Source organism: Herpailurus yagouaroundi, unplaced genomic scaffold (assembly GCF_014898765.1).
Source record: "Herpailurus yagouaroundi ecotype Mexico unplaced genomic scaffold, PumYag 141, whole genome shotgun sequence".
Classification (NCBI taxonomy): domain Eukaryota; kingdom Metazoa; phylum Chordata; class Mammalia; order Carnivora; family Felidae; genus Herpailurus; species Herpailurus yagouaroundi.
Window position 1 is genome coordinate 41,849,236 of NW_024412396.1, and position 17,525 is coordinate 41,866,760.

Here is a 17,525-nt window from a genome sequence, read left to right on the forward strand (position 1 = left end):
ATTTTAAAATCATAACATATTGACATTTTCCACTAAACATTTAACTTTCACACTATGATCATAGAAGGGGACAATTTTTAGAAAGGTATGTGGTGTTTCCAAGAACCAGATCTTAAGTTTTTGATACTCAAGTATTTATTTATTTATTTATTTTTAATTTTTTTTTTTTTTCCAACGTTTATTTATTTTTGGGACAGAGAGAGAGCATGAACGGGGGAGGGGCAGAGAGAGAGGGAGACACAGAATCGGAAACAGGCTCCAGGCTCTGAGTCATCAGCCCAGAGCCTGACGCGGGGCTCGAACTCGGACCGCGAGATCGTGACCTGGCTGAAGTCGGACGCTTAACCGACTGCACCACCCAGGCGCCCCTCAAGTATTTATTTTTTGAAGCACTTATATCAATATCTTTATCTTATTCTGTGATTGTAAACTATTGTTGAATTTGTTCAGTCTAACTTTGTAAATTAATTAGAATCTCTAGATAGTATAAACTTACATTTTATTTTAATTTTCAGTTGTTTTTGCAGAGCCATTTCTTTGGAATTTTATTTCACTTGGGTATTTTGAAACTATGGAATGAATGAGTTTTATTATTATTATTATTTTTTCAACGTTTATTTATTTTTGGGACAGAGAGAGACAGAGCATGAACGGGGGAGGGGCAGAGAGAGAGGGAGACACAGAATCGGAAACAGGCTCCAGGCTCTGAGCCATCAGCCCAGAGCCTGACGCGGGGCTCGAACTCCCGGACCGCGAGATCGTGACCTGGCTGAAGTCGGACGCTTAACCGACTGCGCCACCCAGGCGCCCCAAGAATGAATGAGTTTTAAATTGGATCTGTTTTTACTGTCAACTTAGCAATTTTCAAGTTGTAACTTATTTTCATGTTCTTAAATATGGACAATACAATAGGTTAAATAAATACTGAATTCTTACCAAGCTGTATTTTAAACAAGAATTTTTGGTGATAGAAATACTTTTGTTATAGGAAAATTCTTCCTGACCAGAACAAGATAGAATATAAATGTCATCCTGAAAGAAAGAAATGACTAGATCTTTCACACTATAGCTTCTAGTAATCAGATGGAATAATCCATAATAGTAGGACTGAGAAAATACATTATAAAGATTTTATCAAAGATCATATTGATTATACATAATACTTGTTGTAAGTAGGAAAATGAACATGAAGTGTTCAGCACATAATGTCAACTATTACTTTGATTGTAAATCATAAAAAAATGACTATATACAAAAATAACGTATTTAGGGGCGCCTGGGTGGCGCAGTCGGTTAAGCGTCCGACTTCAGCCAGGTCACGATCTCGCGGTCCGTGAGTTCGAGCCCCGCGTCGGGCTCTGGGCTGATGGCTCAGAGCCTGGAGCCTGTTTCCGATTCTGTGTCTCCCTCTCTCTCTGCCCCTCCCCCGTTCATGCTCTGTCTCTCTCTGTCCCAAAAATAAATAAACGTTGAAAAAAAAAATTAAAAAAAAAAATAACGTATTTATAATTAGCGGAGAACCTCGTTAGGATCCATTTCATAAATATTTCTAAGTATATACTGAGTTTGAATGCTGACTCTTGCTGACCGTAGGCAAACTGTGATTCTCACCTATAAAATACTGATGAGTAGAACTAATACTCTTCTGAGGTGTGTGTATGTATATGTGTTTCAGCCTCTATAAAAATTTCTTCAGTATTTTTTTCAAATATAAATACAGCTCTTTAGCTTAAAGTGGAAATGGATGTCATTGATCTGAGATACCTCCATAAAACCCATGAGATATGACGCATGGTTAGCTAACCACTTAACTAGATGATCCGTAATGTTTTATTCTACTTTAAAAGCTGTAATTCTTTAATAATGCTTTGAGTTGAAATTTAGTGTCTTATAATGAATTTTAGTTGTATAACTTTTATATGTTTTGAAGTTATGGAAATGTAGGAGAATCCAGAATATGTGAATGATTGACAAGAACTATGGTCTGTATATGGTATAGTGGTTAAGAGTAGAAGGTCTAGAGTTACAGCATCTAGATTTTCCCAGTACTTCTATTTATTAGCTATATGATTGATAGGATGTTTAATCTCCCCATGCTTCACTATCTTCATCTGTAAAATAGTAACACAGATAGGCTTATCACTGGATGATAAAGAAGATTAAGTGAAATAATAAATATGAAATTCTTAACATATAACAAGTACCAATTATTTTCTTGATTATAGATCCAAAAGTTTAACATTTTCAGGGAAAAGTGCATATGATTGGACAAGAACTCTGCTAGAGTCCATTTTACAAATATTTCTTTAAAAAAATGTTTATTTTGAGAGAGAGAGAGAGAGAGAGAGGGCGCGCGAGCGCGCAGAGGAGGGGCAGAGAGAGAGGGGAAGACAGAGAATCCCAAGCAGAATCTGCACTGACAGCACAGAGCCCAATGTGGAGTAGAACTGCAAGATCATGACCTGAGCCAAAATCAAGAGTTGATTTCCCAGGCGCTCCAATTTTACAAGTATTTCTAATTTTTCTTTGTGTCCTTCCAAGTTAATTATTGTATCAATTTAAAACAGATTGAAGTTCAAGTTTATAATTTTCATGTTAGTACCATAGTTTGACCACGTTTCTGTTATAATTTCTTCCATTTTATCTGATATTTGTGGTGACATGTTGAAAACATTTTATTAGTCTGTGGAATGAAGAGTGTAGTAGTTCCTGTTATCATATACTGTGGGAAAAGAAAGTAAATTATGGTGATCCAAAATGATTGATTTTAATGTGTTTACATACAAAAAAATCATGTTCATTTTCTTCTTAAGAAGTACTATATTCTTATTTACAATGAAAAAAACAAAATTTGTTGTGTTGGTAAAAAACAAAACTTTAAATATGATATATGTTGTTAGGCACCTAAAGTTTTAGAATTTTTGTTAACAGACTATTTTAGGTTTCTTCCTCTGTTTTTAACTTAAAATTTGGATGGGACATGAATTTTAGAAAAGTCCCTTCTTTAGCAAAACTCATTTCACAGGTAGCTGACTAGCAAGCCTTTAAAGGAGCAAAGGTTTATTCCATTTTAATTAAGCCTCCAAAATTTTCAGGCTCTTGAAGTTTACAAATAAGCTCTTATATTTGCCAAATTAGGCAAGAAACTTTATGAGAACAAATTTTATGATATATTATGGCTTCAATTTTGGTTCAGCTCAGCAGGAAACCACTTTATTTACACTGTGTCAACATTTTATTTTTTTCCTTTGGCCCTATTCAGGCAATGGTGTAATAAAGAGCATTTGTATTAAAATTACAAAAAGGAAATTTGTAAATCAACAGGTTGAGATCAGTGTCTGTTAAATATGGAATGAAAATTATATATTAATGAAAATCATTTCACTCGTGGCAGAAAAAAAAGTGGGGAATATCTTTTTGGATTTAATAAAAAAAATCCAAACTTTATTCAAATTCAAATATTTTTAAAGCATCATTGTTTATAGGTATTATCGTTAAATTCAGAGAGATACAGATGTATAATTTTTAGGGACTTATAAAAAAGGGAATATAAAATCCAAATAAAAGATTAGGTACTGAATCTTTGAAAGGAATCAGGCGAATGTCATATTATCTTTGATCCTTCTGTAGGTTAGAAATGACTAATTTATATATAATAAAATTGTTAAATTGAAATAGAAAATAATCAATACTTAATATTTATGCTACAAATAAAAAATATAAGTAAAGTTTTATTTTGCCTTTAATTTGGGGATGGATATTTTATCAAGGTATTTACTTTTAGATTTCCAGTTTTCCATCAGGATATTAATATCTTTCCATTGTCTTCTGGATTCCATAGTTTATGTTGAATAATCAGCTGTACGGTTTATTGTTTTTTCCTTTGAAAGTGATGTGTCCTTTCTCTCCTCCTGGCTTTTTTTTAAGATTTCTTACCATCTTTTATTTTCAGTGGTTTGACTGCTGGGTGTTGTGTTATTTTACTTTTTCCAATGTGGGGTTTGATGTTCCTCCTGAGTCAGTGAATTAGTGTGTTGTATCAGTTTTGGAATATTCTCAGCTGTTTTCTAAAAATATTGCTTTGCCCCATTCTCTCAACCAAAGCTGGAGTCATATACTCAACTACAATTATATTGGGCTGTTTGATTTCCACATGTTTCTTTTCCTCTGATCTTTTCACCTTCCCCCTCCCCCCATTGCTTCTGTTTGGATATTTTCTACTGATCTCTTCATGTTCACAAATCCTGTGTTTTCTGTGTTGAGTCAGCTCAACCACTGATTTCTTAATTTCAGATATTGTGTTTTCAATTCTAAAATTACTATTTGATTCTTTTTCATAGATTTTAATTCTTTGCTGAAATTTTACTTCTTTCATCAAGTGTGAATATTTTTCCGTATCTTCAACTTCTGTTAAATAGGTTTTTTGAAAGTTTAAGTTTTTGTAAAGTCCTTATCTTCTGATTCTGTATCATCTGTGTGTCACTGTAGACACACACACACACACACAGACACACACACACACACACATATAATTTTTTCTTTTTGTTATTGGTCACATTTTGTAATTTCTGTAATATACCAAATACTGTTTATTATAAGATCATAGAAATTAAATGTTATTTAGTGTTAAGTGCCAGTCACTTTAACTCAACTTCAAATTGAGATGGATAGAGTGAAAACTTTAGATATATACTTAGTCTACCTCGGGTTTTAAATGTCTTTAAGGGCAAAACCTGTTGTGTGCCATATTTCTGATGTGACTTTGTACTTAAGTACTGTGAAATTATGAGAAATTTTACTTTATCTTTTGAGTTCTGTCCCCTTTTCACCCCCTCCCCACATCCCACCTCCCACCTTGCTTGTGGTTGAGAGTAAATTATTCTTAGGGGAGATCTGAAGTTCTACACTGAAAGTGGTAGGCTCCACCTACTGTAATATGACTTTGACTCCTAATCACCACAGTACTATAGAAAACATTATTTGCCCTCTGACCCATTTTTTTCCTCCTCATTCCAAGTCATCTTGTGCAGTCCTGGCCCTCAGCAAATCTCCAGCAGAAAACTGTCTATGTTTTAGAGTTCCAATGGATTTCAGTCTGTCATGCCAGCCTGTGAACCATCAAGAACTATGCTGGTTTCTCTTTTCCCTAGTAGTCTTCCTCTTTCTGACTCTTAGGTTATAAGTGGCAAATCCTCCTAGAAATGAAAATAATTAGGAAGCTTGACTCACCTAAGAAGTGATACCACTTTTCTCCTCATTTATCCTTATTAGCTCACATTGTTGTCTAATATCTTTAAAAATATAACTTGGAGGGACAACTTACCTTTTTTTCCCCTAGTTGTTGTGGAATCAGTGATTTGCCACTATATGCTGGTAATTTAGTCTTATAAAAGTAAGAACAAAATTTAGACCTATGTGTTTAGTCTTTTCTGTGTTGTATTTTTTTTATTATTTTAATTTTTAAATTTTATTTAAACCCCAGTTAGTTAAAATACAGTGTAATAATGATTTCTGGAGTAGAATTTAGTGATTCATCACTTACATAGAACACCCAGTGCTCATCTCAACAAGTGCCCTCTTTATTGCCCATCATCCATTTAGCCCATCCCCCCACCTAACACCCCACCAGCAACCCTCAGTTTGTTCTCTGTATTTAAGAGTTTCTTATGATTTGCCTACCTCTCTGGTTTTATCTTATTTTTCCTTCCCTTCTGTGTTCATCTGTTTTGTTTCTTATATTCCACATATGAGTGAAGTCATATGATATTTATCTTTCTCTGACTTATTCCACTCAATTATATACTCTAGTTCCAATCCATGTTATTACAAATGGCAATATTTCATTTTATTTGATTGCTGAGTAATATTTCATTTGTGTGTGTGTGTGTGTGTGTGTGTGTGTGTGTGTGTGTGTGTGTATATACACCCACATATATATAAAACATCTTTATCCATTTGTTAGTTGATGGACATTTGGGTTCTTTCCATAATTTGGCTATTGTTGATAGTGCTTCTATAAACGTTGAGGTGCATGTGCCCCTTGAATCAGCACTTTTGTATTCTTTGGATAAATACCTAGTAGTGTAATTGCTGGGTTGTAAGGTAATTCCATGTTTAATTTTTTGAGGAATCTCCATATTGTTTTCCAGAGTGGCCCTGGCTGTATGTGTTGTATTTATATAAAGTTTGTATGCTTAGATTATTGGTTTGTTATTGAATATTAATATTTGTTGCAAAATCTGTTAGGTCCAGAAATTGATCAACATTACTGTTTGGAAAAATGCCATCCAGAGAGCCAGTTTTAATTTAAAATTCCATTTTGTCAGTAGTAATTGAAATAAAATGTAAACAAAAATTAATTTTCTTTTTCTCTCTCCCTCTCTTGTTTAGTGAGTGATAGTTGCTTCAGGAATCTTGCAGAAGATCGCAGTGGGATAAATCTCAAAGATCTCGTACAAGATCCTTCTTTGTGAGTATTTGTTTTTCATTACTAAGCATAATTCAAAACTTCATGGTTGGTGTGACTTTTTTTCAAAAGAATTGTAACTAAGAACTGATTTGAGGTTGAGTAGTTTTTCTTTTTTTTTTTTTAAAGTTTATTTATTTTGAGAGTAAGAGAGGGGCAGAGAGAGGGAGAGAGAGAATCCCAAGCAGTCTCTGCACTGACAGATCATTGCAGGGCTCAGTCTCACAAGTTGTGAGATTATGACCTGAGCTGAAATCAAAAGTCAGATGCTTAACCAACTGAGCTACCCAAGCACACCAACTTTTCTTTTCTAACAATTTGAGTTACATATAGTGGAGTACATCCAATAGTTTCAGTAGAAGTGAAGATATAGAATAGTTTCTTTTTAGAAATAGGTAGTAGAAGAAGACATAGCATTATGATTAACAATGGACTTTCAAGGAGTCTTACTAACAGTTGATCATATCTTGCCAGTGTGGCAGTAGCTACTGAGCAGGGAAATGATGCGTAATTTATTTGCTGGAGAAGGTGCAATTGAATTTGCTCACATTAATTTTAAGTTCTTAATCATTTATAATACTTGTAAGAACAATTAAAAATATAAAATAATTATAAATAATATATTTGAATATTTAGAATATATTTATAATATTTCATATTAGAAAGCTTTATAAGGAAATAATTTTTGAAGAGTTTTATAGGTTTCAATTTTTAATGTGCTTACTAGTGTCTCTATTTTTTATGAATTTTTATAATTTTATATTTACTATAAAATATGCATATTATCTTCTGTATGAACATACCTAGATGATCTTACCTCTGGGTAAGATCACCTTTTATTTAAAAAAAAAAATAAAGACTAGTTAAGCCTTTGGCAATAGAGAAAAGAAAATGGAATGCTGGCAGGTGCTTTTTTTAATGATATGTGTAATGCATTCAGTAAAATATATTGTAACAGGAAATCAGTCATTCACATCACATATAATCTATACTCCCACAAGTTTTACTAGTAATTCATTGAGTATTTTGTGATGAATGAAACACAAGCTTGTGTTGAATCTGAAGGATATTGATTCTTTAATGATTTTCCAGTTATTTAAAAAAATACAGTCATAAGACACAGAATCTTGAAAATGACTGAATCTTGAAGTTTATAATGTAATGAATTTACAAATGAGTTTCCAGACTCAAGTCTCTCAGTTCTGTTTCTATTTTCCTTACTCAAAAGGAATCCGTATTCTTTCTCCATGATTTTTATTCCAGTGAAGACTGACATTTGTCCTTTCAGTCTATAAATATTTAATCAAGAAGATAACTATTTTATGTGGCTGTAAATATTCTGAGTAAATTAATGTTGATAACATTTATTTGCATGAAGAGTTCTGTTTTCCATATGGATATGGGAGGAAACTATATAATTTTTCTGAAAGATTTCATCCATTTGAATGAATAACGTAAATTGTTCTATTATTGTACTATTTGTAAGGCATATTTTTGGTCACAGTAGTAGTATTTATCTGTGTAATGTAGTCTTTGTGGAAAAGATGTGTTCCTGTAGACTTTAATAATATAAAAGCCATGGAGAATTATACTTGAATAATTGATTATAACAATGAGTTATAGTGTTCTGAGAGAATTTGATACTTCTTCCCAGAGTACAGAATGATATTCATCATGCACTAAATTTTACGTTCAATCTTAGTATTCTTAGAAGAATTTATCTCAGGTTACTACTGTATGGGCTGAACAAAATTATTCTAAGTCTCTGGTTTTAAATAGCATATATCTTAATTTAGCATCATTCTTTTAACTTGGCATTAGTCTTGAATGTAAGAATTTAGTGATAATTTGTTCTTGCCTTTGCCACTTGGATTTGGAAAGAACTTTTTTAATGAAGAATTGTCAAAATGTACTATTAATGACTCAATTCATATTTTAGAGACATATTTGTTCCTTAGCAAAGCTCTTTAAGGAAGGAAGTGTCCTGTGTAGAAAAATGATGTATTTTTTTCAGTTGTTACTATGGGAAATATTTTATTCTGAGTTATCATTCTATAGCAGTATTCACTTAATAGATACCTCATGGGTAAGGATTTTCTTTTTGTTAAAGCCATTTACTTCTCTTCTGTCCTAAACTCCTGACAGAAATCTTTACTATTCGTTCATTGATTCGTGTACACTACATAGTTCTATAGAAGTTGAATTGTTTATGTTGCATCATTGAGTTGAAAATATGTCGGAAATGTTTTTACAAAACCTCCTCCTTATAAAAGTAGTTTGATGAGACCTCCACACTAGTATAAGGTTTGTTAAAATTGCATACATATGTGATTTTAATGAATGCTCCAAATAAAAAATATTACGGTATGATATGTGTATTTAATGAGTGCTTTATGTATTTACCTATTTGGTAGACTTATGACTTACCTACTTGAGCTGCTGATGCTGAAAGTAGGTGATGTGTAAAGAATAATTAAGTCTTCCAATCACTAAGGCTGTTATAAGGAAAACAGAAGAAAGAAGGAAAAATTAAGCTGAAGAGAACCCATGGTATCTGGCTAATATTGACACTTGGAGCAGTATGTAGTTTGTCGTAATTGGATAAATGAGCAAGTATGGAATTTCTGTGGACAAAGTACAAATATCAAATCAAATCAAGTGTGTGTGTGTGTGTGTGTGTCTATAAATGGATGAGTGAAGTTTTAAGGGTTTACTGCTTCAGAGGAGAATGAAAAGGAAGTGACTAAATCATACTTTCAAATCTGTATCAGGGCAGTGGAATAATGTGATAGGTCCTCTGTAATTTATCTAGGTTGTGTATAATACACTCTCCAAGATTTTGCTTCCATTGTATAGTAAAACTAATTATTGGACTTGAATGAACTGAGTGAGCTATGATACAAGAACATGATGGTGGGATGCTCTAGGAGAAAAAGTTGAGAAGGTTGTGAATACCTAAGAAAAACTTTCTGGACTTATTACTAACTTCTGATCTGCTTTAATAATGAGAACAGAATGTAACTTTTGGGAAAATTGAAGTAAAGGGGATGGATATTTGAGAAATTCTCTTTTTGATAGTTATTCTGAGAATATTTGTTTCTATCACAGTCTTGCAGGGATTAAATGTAAGACCACGTAGAAGAACTTGACATTCTTTTCTAATGAATGTGTTTAAGGATTTGTTTGAAGTAGTAACTTTCCTGCATGTCGAATTTTGAAATAAACAATTTAACTGTTTTAAGTGTTTTAGGATGGATTTCTTAACTCTGTGTGTATAATGTATTGAGTTGTGTTATAAGACCTCTTGTTTTAGTTGGGGTCTCTCAATGGCACATTGAAAAGCGTTGTCAAATTTAAGTTGACGTTTCAACATATTAGAAACATATCCAATGTGATATACTTTTAATATATATAAGAAGTTATTCTTAGCATGATATAATTAATTTTTGTTTCTTTAAGTGGAGGGATGCTATTTACATTATGAAAAATCATTTATGCTACTTGTAATCTATGCTAGAGATATGACATTACATGCAAATGAAACACTATATAATGTTTTTTAAGTTATGTTTAGTTGTATTCTTTATAGAGGTAACTCAAAAATACTTTTAAATCTCTATTGACTATGTGCTGAAGATGAAAGATAAAACATATTACCATATTTATACCTTAGATTTCCTATTACTTAATTATAATCTATTTAACACAAATAATTATTTGAACTCAGATTCATTTATAGAAATTATTAAAGCTGTTTAAGAATCAAAAGAGGAAAAATAACTTAAGAATGAAAAGGGCTAACAGAATTGGACATCTGTTTGTATAATTCATTGTGTTGATGGTGATTATGTTTGTGGGTATGGTGGGTATGTGTTGTTTTATTTAATTTGAAGAAGCTTTTAAAAATCTAGGACCATCCTATGTGTGTTATGTAAGGTAATTATAGGAACAGTTGTTTAATTCATAGCAGAATTGGCCATCTTGTGACACTAGAAATATGATTCATAATGTAGGATAGTAATAATTTTACTTACAAATAGGGAAAGTTTATATTCTTTGAGAATTTTGCACAACATGACAAATATGTCAGTCTTTGGGTTTTTTTTTTTTCTTTATGGTACTCAGTATATTTTCAATTGTTTCAGTAATACCAAGATTTTGAAAAAAAGATATTACCAATTTATAACCTCTTATGATTAATAAAAAAGGATGATTCAATAGAATAGACCTTAATTCTGAATTCTGGGTAAATTATATTATGAATGAATAAATACTTTTTCTTGTCAATGTTCTAGGTTATTTCTTTTAATTGTCATGAAATAAACATAATATTTACCATCCCAACCAATTTTAAATGTAAAGTTCAATAATGTTAAATATATACACACTGTTATACAACCAATCCTAGAAGTTTTTCATCCTTCAGAACTGCAACTCGATACTACCATTAAACAATAACTCCCCATCCCCCCAACCCCCAGCCTCTGGCAACTCATGTTGTACTTTCTGTTCCTATGATTTTGACTATTGTAGAAATCTCATATAAGTGGGATCATGCAATATTTGTCTTTTTGTGACTGGCTTATTTCACTTGACATAATAATCCCAAGGGAATTCTTCCATGTTGTAGCATGTGTCAGAGTTTCCTTCCTTTTTAAGGAAGAATAATATTCCATTGGATATATGTACACCACATTTTGTCCATGTTCATCCATCAGTGAACACAGGGTTGCTTCTATCTTTTGTTTATTGTGAAGAATACTGCTATGAACATAGATGTGCAAATTATCTCTTTAAGATTCTGCTTTCAGTTCTTTGGTTGTATACCCAGGAGCAGAGTTGCTGTATCATATGGTAATTCTGTGTTTAATTTAAAAAAAAAAAAAATTTTTTTTTTAACGTTTATTTATTTTTGAGACAGAGAGAGACAGAGCATGAACAGGGGAGGGGCAGAGAGAGGGAGACACAGAATCTGAAACAGGCTCCAGGCTCTGAACTGTCAGCCCAGAGCCCGACGCGGGGCTCGAACTCACGGACTGTGAGATCATGACCTGAGCCGAAGTCGGACGCTTAACCGACCAAGCCACCCAGGCGCCCCTCTCTGTTTAATTTTTGAAGAACTGCCATACTGTTTTTTTCCATAGCGACTGCACCATTTTATATTCTCACTAACAGTGTACAAGGGTTCCAATTTCTACTTCCTCACCAACACCCATTATTTTCTGTTCTGTTTTGTTGTTGTTGTTGATAGTACCATCCTAATGGGTGTGAGGTGATATGTTCTTGGTATTTTTTTAATTTTTTTTTTCAACGTTTATTTATTTTTGGGACAGAGAGAGACAGAGCATGAACGGGGGAGGGGCAGAGAGAGAGGGAGACACAGAATCGGAAACAGGCTCCAGGCTCGGAGCCATCAGCCCAGAGCCCGACGCGGGGCTCGAACTCACGGACCGCGAGATCGTGACCTGGCTTAAGTCGGACGCTTAACCGACTGCGCCACCCAGGCGCCCCTTTAATTTTTTTTTTAACATTTATTTATTTTTGAGAGACAGAGAGCATGAGTGGGGGAGGGGCAGAGAGAGGGGGAGACACAGAATCTGAAGCAGGCTGCAGGCTCTGAGCAAGCTGTCAGCACAGAGCCTGATGCGAGGCTCAAACCCACAAACTGTGAGATCATGACCTGAGCTGAAGTCGGATGCTCAACCGACTGAGCCACCTAGGCGCCCCTGTTCTTGGTATTTTTAATTGAACTTCATTCCTTTACATTTTGTCTTTTTAATGATTTCAGTGTAACTCATCTAGACATTAAAGAAAAATGTTTGTTGTGATACTCTGGTATATTGTGCAGTAAACTGTATAAAACTATTTTACTTCCTTTCATTATCATAATGAAGATTATAAAGTGTAAATATGTAATTTCATAACAATAGCATTTCAATGAATTTATTTCCCTTATTTTGTATTGTATCACTTGCCTTGTATTACTGCAATTCCTCTTACACCTCATCTGTAAGGATTACTTTTATGTAAAAAAAAAAAAAAAATTAGTTTTTAGTTAAATGATACCAGATTGGAAATGCAGTATACTAATTAAAAAATAATAACAGAGTGCTAGTAAAAATGTATTTTGATATTATAGATTATTAGTGCTTAATGATGGCATTTCATAGATAAAATTGAATAAAATAGTTGTATCTGATTATAAATTCTTTAGACATGAAAATTTTATTTATTTTAATGTACTTCTTTACAAATCTTACCACCAGGTGAAAACTTCTTTTCATGGTTCTGAAACATAACTTTATCCCCCTGAGTATGTTTGACTTCATACTACAATCTGACTGAGTGATATTTTGGTCCTTTGGATCATGGCATTAAATGTGAAGGAAAAGCAGGATTGCCGTCTGGAAGGCAATCATATCTAAATATAGCCTGTACTTATCTGCTGGTGTTAAGACAGGTTGCTATGGTGAACTGAATTTCTTAAAAATGCCAGTCAGCAGAGGATAAACAGTAGTTTTTGAAGTGGTTATTTTCCATAGAGCTGCACATTCTCATACCACATGTTCAGATAAATGAATTTAGTTAATGTTTTTTATGGTCTATTTGCTAAATTTCAGTTTTAGAGTGTCTTTGAGACCTTTAATTTTATTAAACAAAATACAAGAATTTTTATAATGTTATCCTTTGTTTCTCTGATGATAAATTGATTTGACATGAAAATGGATTTTTTAATTGCAGCTGTTTAAACATTATTGATCATTCAGTTTGTTCTGCTTCCAACAGTTCTGCTAAATCTAAGACAGCTACCAAAGTTGTCTTTGTAATATTACCTCTAAATGTAAGTTTTTATCATTTTTAATCAGGTTCTTTTTTGGGTTATTTATTTATTGGTTTATACAGTATATATTGGAACAATACAGGTTAATTTAGGTTGGTACTATAGTATTATAGTACTATGTTCTATGTCAGAACTGCACATCCAAAGACTTTGGATTTTACTTTCCTTTTAGAAGACTTTCTCTCATTTCTGTCCTTCCATACATTCCTGAGAATGTATATTTTGTGTGGATTTATTTGTTTTAGAATTTAATAGAAAAGCACTAGTAGATGCTTGTATTAAGTTCTTCAGAACTAGGTTTAACAGACATTGTTTTTGTAGTCAAGGACCATATGATTGAGGATGGACAATATTTGAGTTGAGTTGGCCACCTAAGGTGTATGGATGACCAATACAGTATTAGAGTTTTTAAATGAAATAATGCATTATTTTAATAAGTGGGCTCTTTTATTTTTATAGTACAGAAACCTGAATCAAACTAGCTTAAAATGGAAAATGGGATTTTATTGGCTTAAAGTGTACTTCTCATGGAATCTTGACAGCCTAGAAGCCAGATCAGGTATGGAAACCCCAAAGAATAGATTGAGGGAGTTTGTGCAAATGAGTTTGTTTCTTATCCTCTCTCATCATCTATTCTGGTCTTTCTTGGCATTAGTCTCACTTATGACAGTCAGACTTTCTCCATGAAACCAGGAAGATGGCTGCTACTCTAATTTCCTTGCTTCTAGCTCCATGCTGTCTCCTTACTTCCAGCTCTGAAATGTAAAATCTCATGGAAGAGTTCTGAACTCGTTACTCTGGTTAATTTGGTCATTTGACATCAGCCAGTCACTGTTGCAGTCTGTCTTGGTTGATCAGTCATAGGACAGATACTTGTGGCCAAAATGATGGGATACCCAAATTAAATTTCTCTCAGAAAAAGGGAGTAGGTAAACCAAGAGAGATCTACTGTATTCATTTTCAGTTGTTAATTTAAAGAAGAATGTATACATTGTCAAAAATTGTTAATTCTTTAAAATAGAACATTTTGTTTACCTGCACAAAGTATCTCAATTAGATACTGGTAGTATATCTGCAATAATTTCAAAGGGTATGGTTCAATTAATTGATAATAGTTCCATATTTGCTGATATTATTAACTATTTATATCATATGCACAAATGTGAAATGACTCAGGTGAATTTATTACTTTAGTTACAACTGGCTAGACAGCAGGTGGAATAGTGACAGGTTGTTTCTGTTTTTTCATACTTTCCTCTTTCTTAAATAGAAGAATTTCACCACTGTAAATCAAAAAGGAAAAGAGTCAAAGATTCTCATTTACCATTCCATTATAATATCTTAACTGAGGAGTGTCATTATAGAGGCATATAAAAGTTTAATGGAACAGTGATGAAGTATTTCAAGGAGAGGTGATCCTTGAAATGAAGCATTTGTTTAAAAAGAAAAAGTGAAGGAAAGAAGGAAGGTAGGGAGATGGAGAGGCAGGAAGAGACTAGGGGACTGAGAAAGAGAAGAAGGAAAGAAAAAGAGGGCAGAGAGAGAAAGGGGAAAGACTGATTATGAGAAAGAATGGAAACTCTGTATGTTATCCTGTTTAGAAATGCAGTTTGGGTTAAGTGAATGAGAGTCTAGGTTAAAACTAATGATTAAAACAAAGTTTTGATATCCATGTATTTAATTTATCCAGAATACATCGACACATCTGACATTAATGGTCAGAGTGAACAAATGGATGATTGCACTGTCTACTTATATTACTTTTACATTGCTGTGTGATAAATTACCACAAACTTGCTGGCTTAAAAAAAAACCCACACATTTATTATCTCACAGCACCATGAGTCAGGATTTTGAACAGAGTTTAGCTGGATCCTCTCCTCAGGGTTTCCAAAGATTGTAACCTAGGAATTGATTGGGTTGCATTTTCATTTGGAGGCTTGACTAGGGAAGAATCGCTCCAAACTAATTCAGGTTGTTGGCAGAATTCATATCCTTGTTTTATATGGCTGAATGCTCTGCTTTTTTCTGGGTGTTGATTATTTTCCATCCAGAGCTCCCATCATCTTTGCCAAATAAGGTTGCCTAACAGTGATATAGTGTCACCTTTCCAATATTCTTTTGGTTAGAAGGAAGACCCAAGTTCTACCCATACGGGGGGAGGGGATTACACAAACGTATGAATACCAGGAGATGGAATCAGTGGAGATCACCTTAGGGTCACACTACTTTTGAAATTTTCTTTCCTACATGGAGTCATATTCAATAAGTTTAATTCTGTTAATGGAGAGATATAAAAACCAAAACTCAACTGATTTGTGATTTATCTCAGCTCATAGAACTGCATAGTGATAGGCCGCCTGACAACCAGATATCGTGCTCTTTCCACTTCCAGCTTTAGTTTTTACTGTTTTGGTTTTGTTATCAGTTAAAATTTTTTTTCTGTTTTATTGAGAGAAAATTGACACATAGTCTGTAATTTTAAGGTGTGTAGCACAATGACTTGACTTGGCATTTGACTTTAATTTGTGTTCTAAGTTTATAAAATATATGACTACATCTTGGCACTGACATTAAAATATTTGAAAATTTTGGGGCGCCTGGGTGGCGCAGTCGGTTGAGCATCCGACTTCGGCCAGGTCACGATCTCGCGGTCCGTGAGTTCGAGCCCCGCGTCAGGTTCTGGGCTGATGGCTCAGAGCCTGGAGCCTGTTTCCGATTCTGTGTCTCCCTCTCTCTCTGCCCCTTCCCCGTTCATGCTCTGTCTCTCTCTGTCCCAAAAATAAATAAACGTTGAAAAAAAAATTAAAAAAAAAAAAAAGAAAATATTTTTTCTACATGGTCTGTAGGTATATAATTTTTGACCATTTAATTGTTCTCTCACAATTAAGTTTTCTATCATCTGTGTATCTATTTTTCTCCTCAATTTTGCTTTGGAGGAGGAGGAACAGAACTTTTGTTTCTCTTGGTTTGGACTTAGGTTGGCCAAATCTGAGGAGCGAGATTATAGAGACTAAAAGTGAGACTGAGAGTGAGATTTAACACCTACAAAGGAAAAGCATCAATGGAATAATGGCAATTGAGTCCACTGTATGACCTCTTCTGTGAGTTTTTCAGTGGGAGATTGCCGGCTGTGGGATGGGAAGACAATCAAATAGGGAGGTCAAGAAGCTTGCTCATAAAAATTCTGCATAAGTATGCTACCCTAATGGGCTTCCATATCTGCTTGTGACTCAGCCCAAATTAGGAAGAAAATGACAAAAGGAAAGCTAGGAGATATGAGTTGTTTCTTCTTTTTTTTTTAACATTTTTTTAACGTTTATTTATTTTTGAGACAGAGAGAAACAGAGCTTGAATGGGGGAGGGTCAGAGAGAGAGGGAGACACAGAATCCGAAACAGGCTCTGGGCTCTGTGCTGTCAGCACAGAGCCCGACGTGGGGCTCGAACTCACGGACCACAAGATCATGACCTGAGCTGACATCAGACGCTTAACCGATTGAGCCACCCAGGCACCCGGAGTCGTTTCTTTTAGAGATCTTTTGAGATTATTCTTTAAGAGATTATAGAGAATCAAATTACCCCTACCCAGCGGGGAAATTTTCCCTAATACTGGACTTTGGGCAGCAATTTCAATGAGGCCAGCCCTTGCTGCCTTTTCTACTCTTACTTAAACAGCATAGTAAATTATAAGTACCCTAGTATTTTTTTGCCCTTCGAGAGAAATTAAAGTTTAGAGAAAGTCTAATTATTTATTATTTATTTTTTAATTAAAAAAAATTTTTTTAAGTTTATTTATTTTGAGAGAAACAGAGATAGCATGCGTGGGGGAGGGGCAGAGAGAGAGGGAGGGAGAGAATCTCAAACAGGCTTCTTGCTGCCAGCACAGAGCCCCATCCAAAGCAGGCTCCAGGCTCTGAGCTATCAGCGCAGAGCCCAATATGGGGCCCAAACCCACGAACCATGAAATCATGACCTGAACCACCCAGGCAACCCTGAACACAGTGTTTTAGATTTGACCTGGCTGTCACTGAGGAGATCAGACTTGCTGAAATCATGTTTGTTATACTTCCTCTAATTCTTTGTGAATATACTTCAACTTTCTTGGGGAGGTGGGGGGCAAAGTAGGTAGGAAACCTAATTAGATATATGACTTCCCTTTCTTAGGGATCTTTTTAATTTTTAAAGAGCTTACATTTCACTCAAGGTGTAAATCACAT

General features: G+C 34.0%; 1 protein-coding gene across 18 annotated transcripts in view; it reads left to right on the forward strand.

Moving 5' to 3' along the window:
• GPHN (gephyrin) overlaps nucleotides 1-17,525 on the forward strand; it is a 645,091-nt gene that overhangs the window by 156,055 nt on the left and 471,511 nt on the right. For all 18 annotated transcript variants that reach the window (XM_040477426.1, XM_040477422.1, XM_040477423.1 and 15 more), the window contains one exon: nucleotides 6,391-6,469. In XM_040477426.1, coding sequence (XP_040333360.1) covers nucleotides 6,391-6,469 — 79 coding nt within the window. The remainder of the gene's footprint in view (nucleotides 1-6,390; nucleotides 6,470-17,525) is intronic.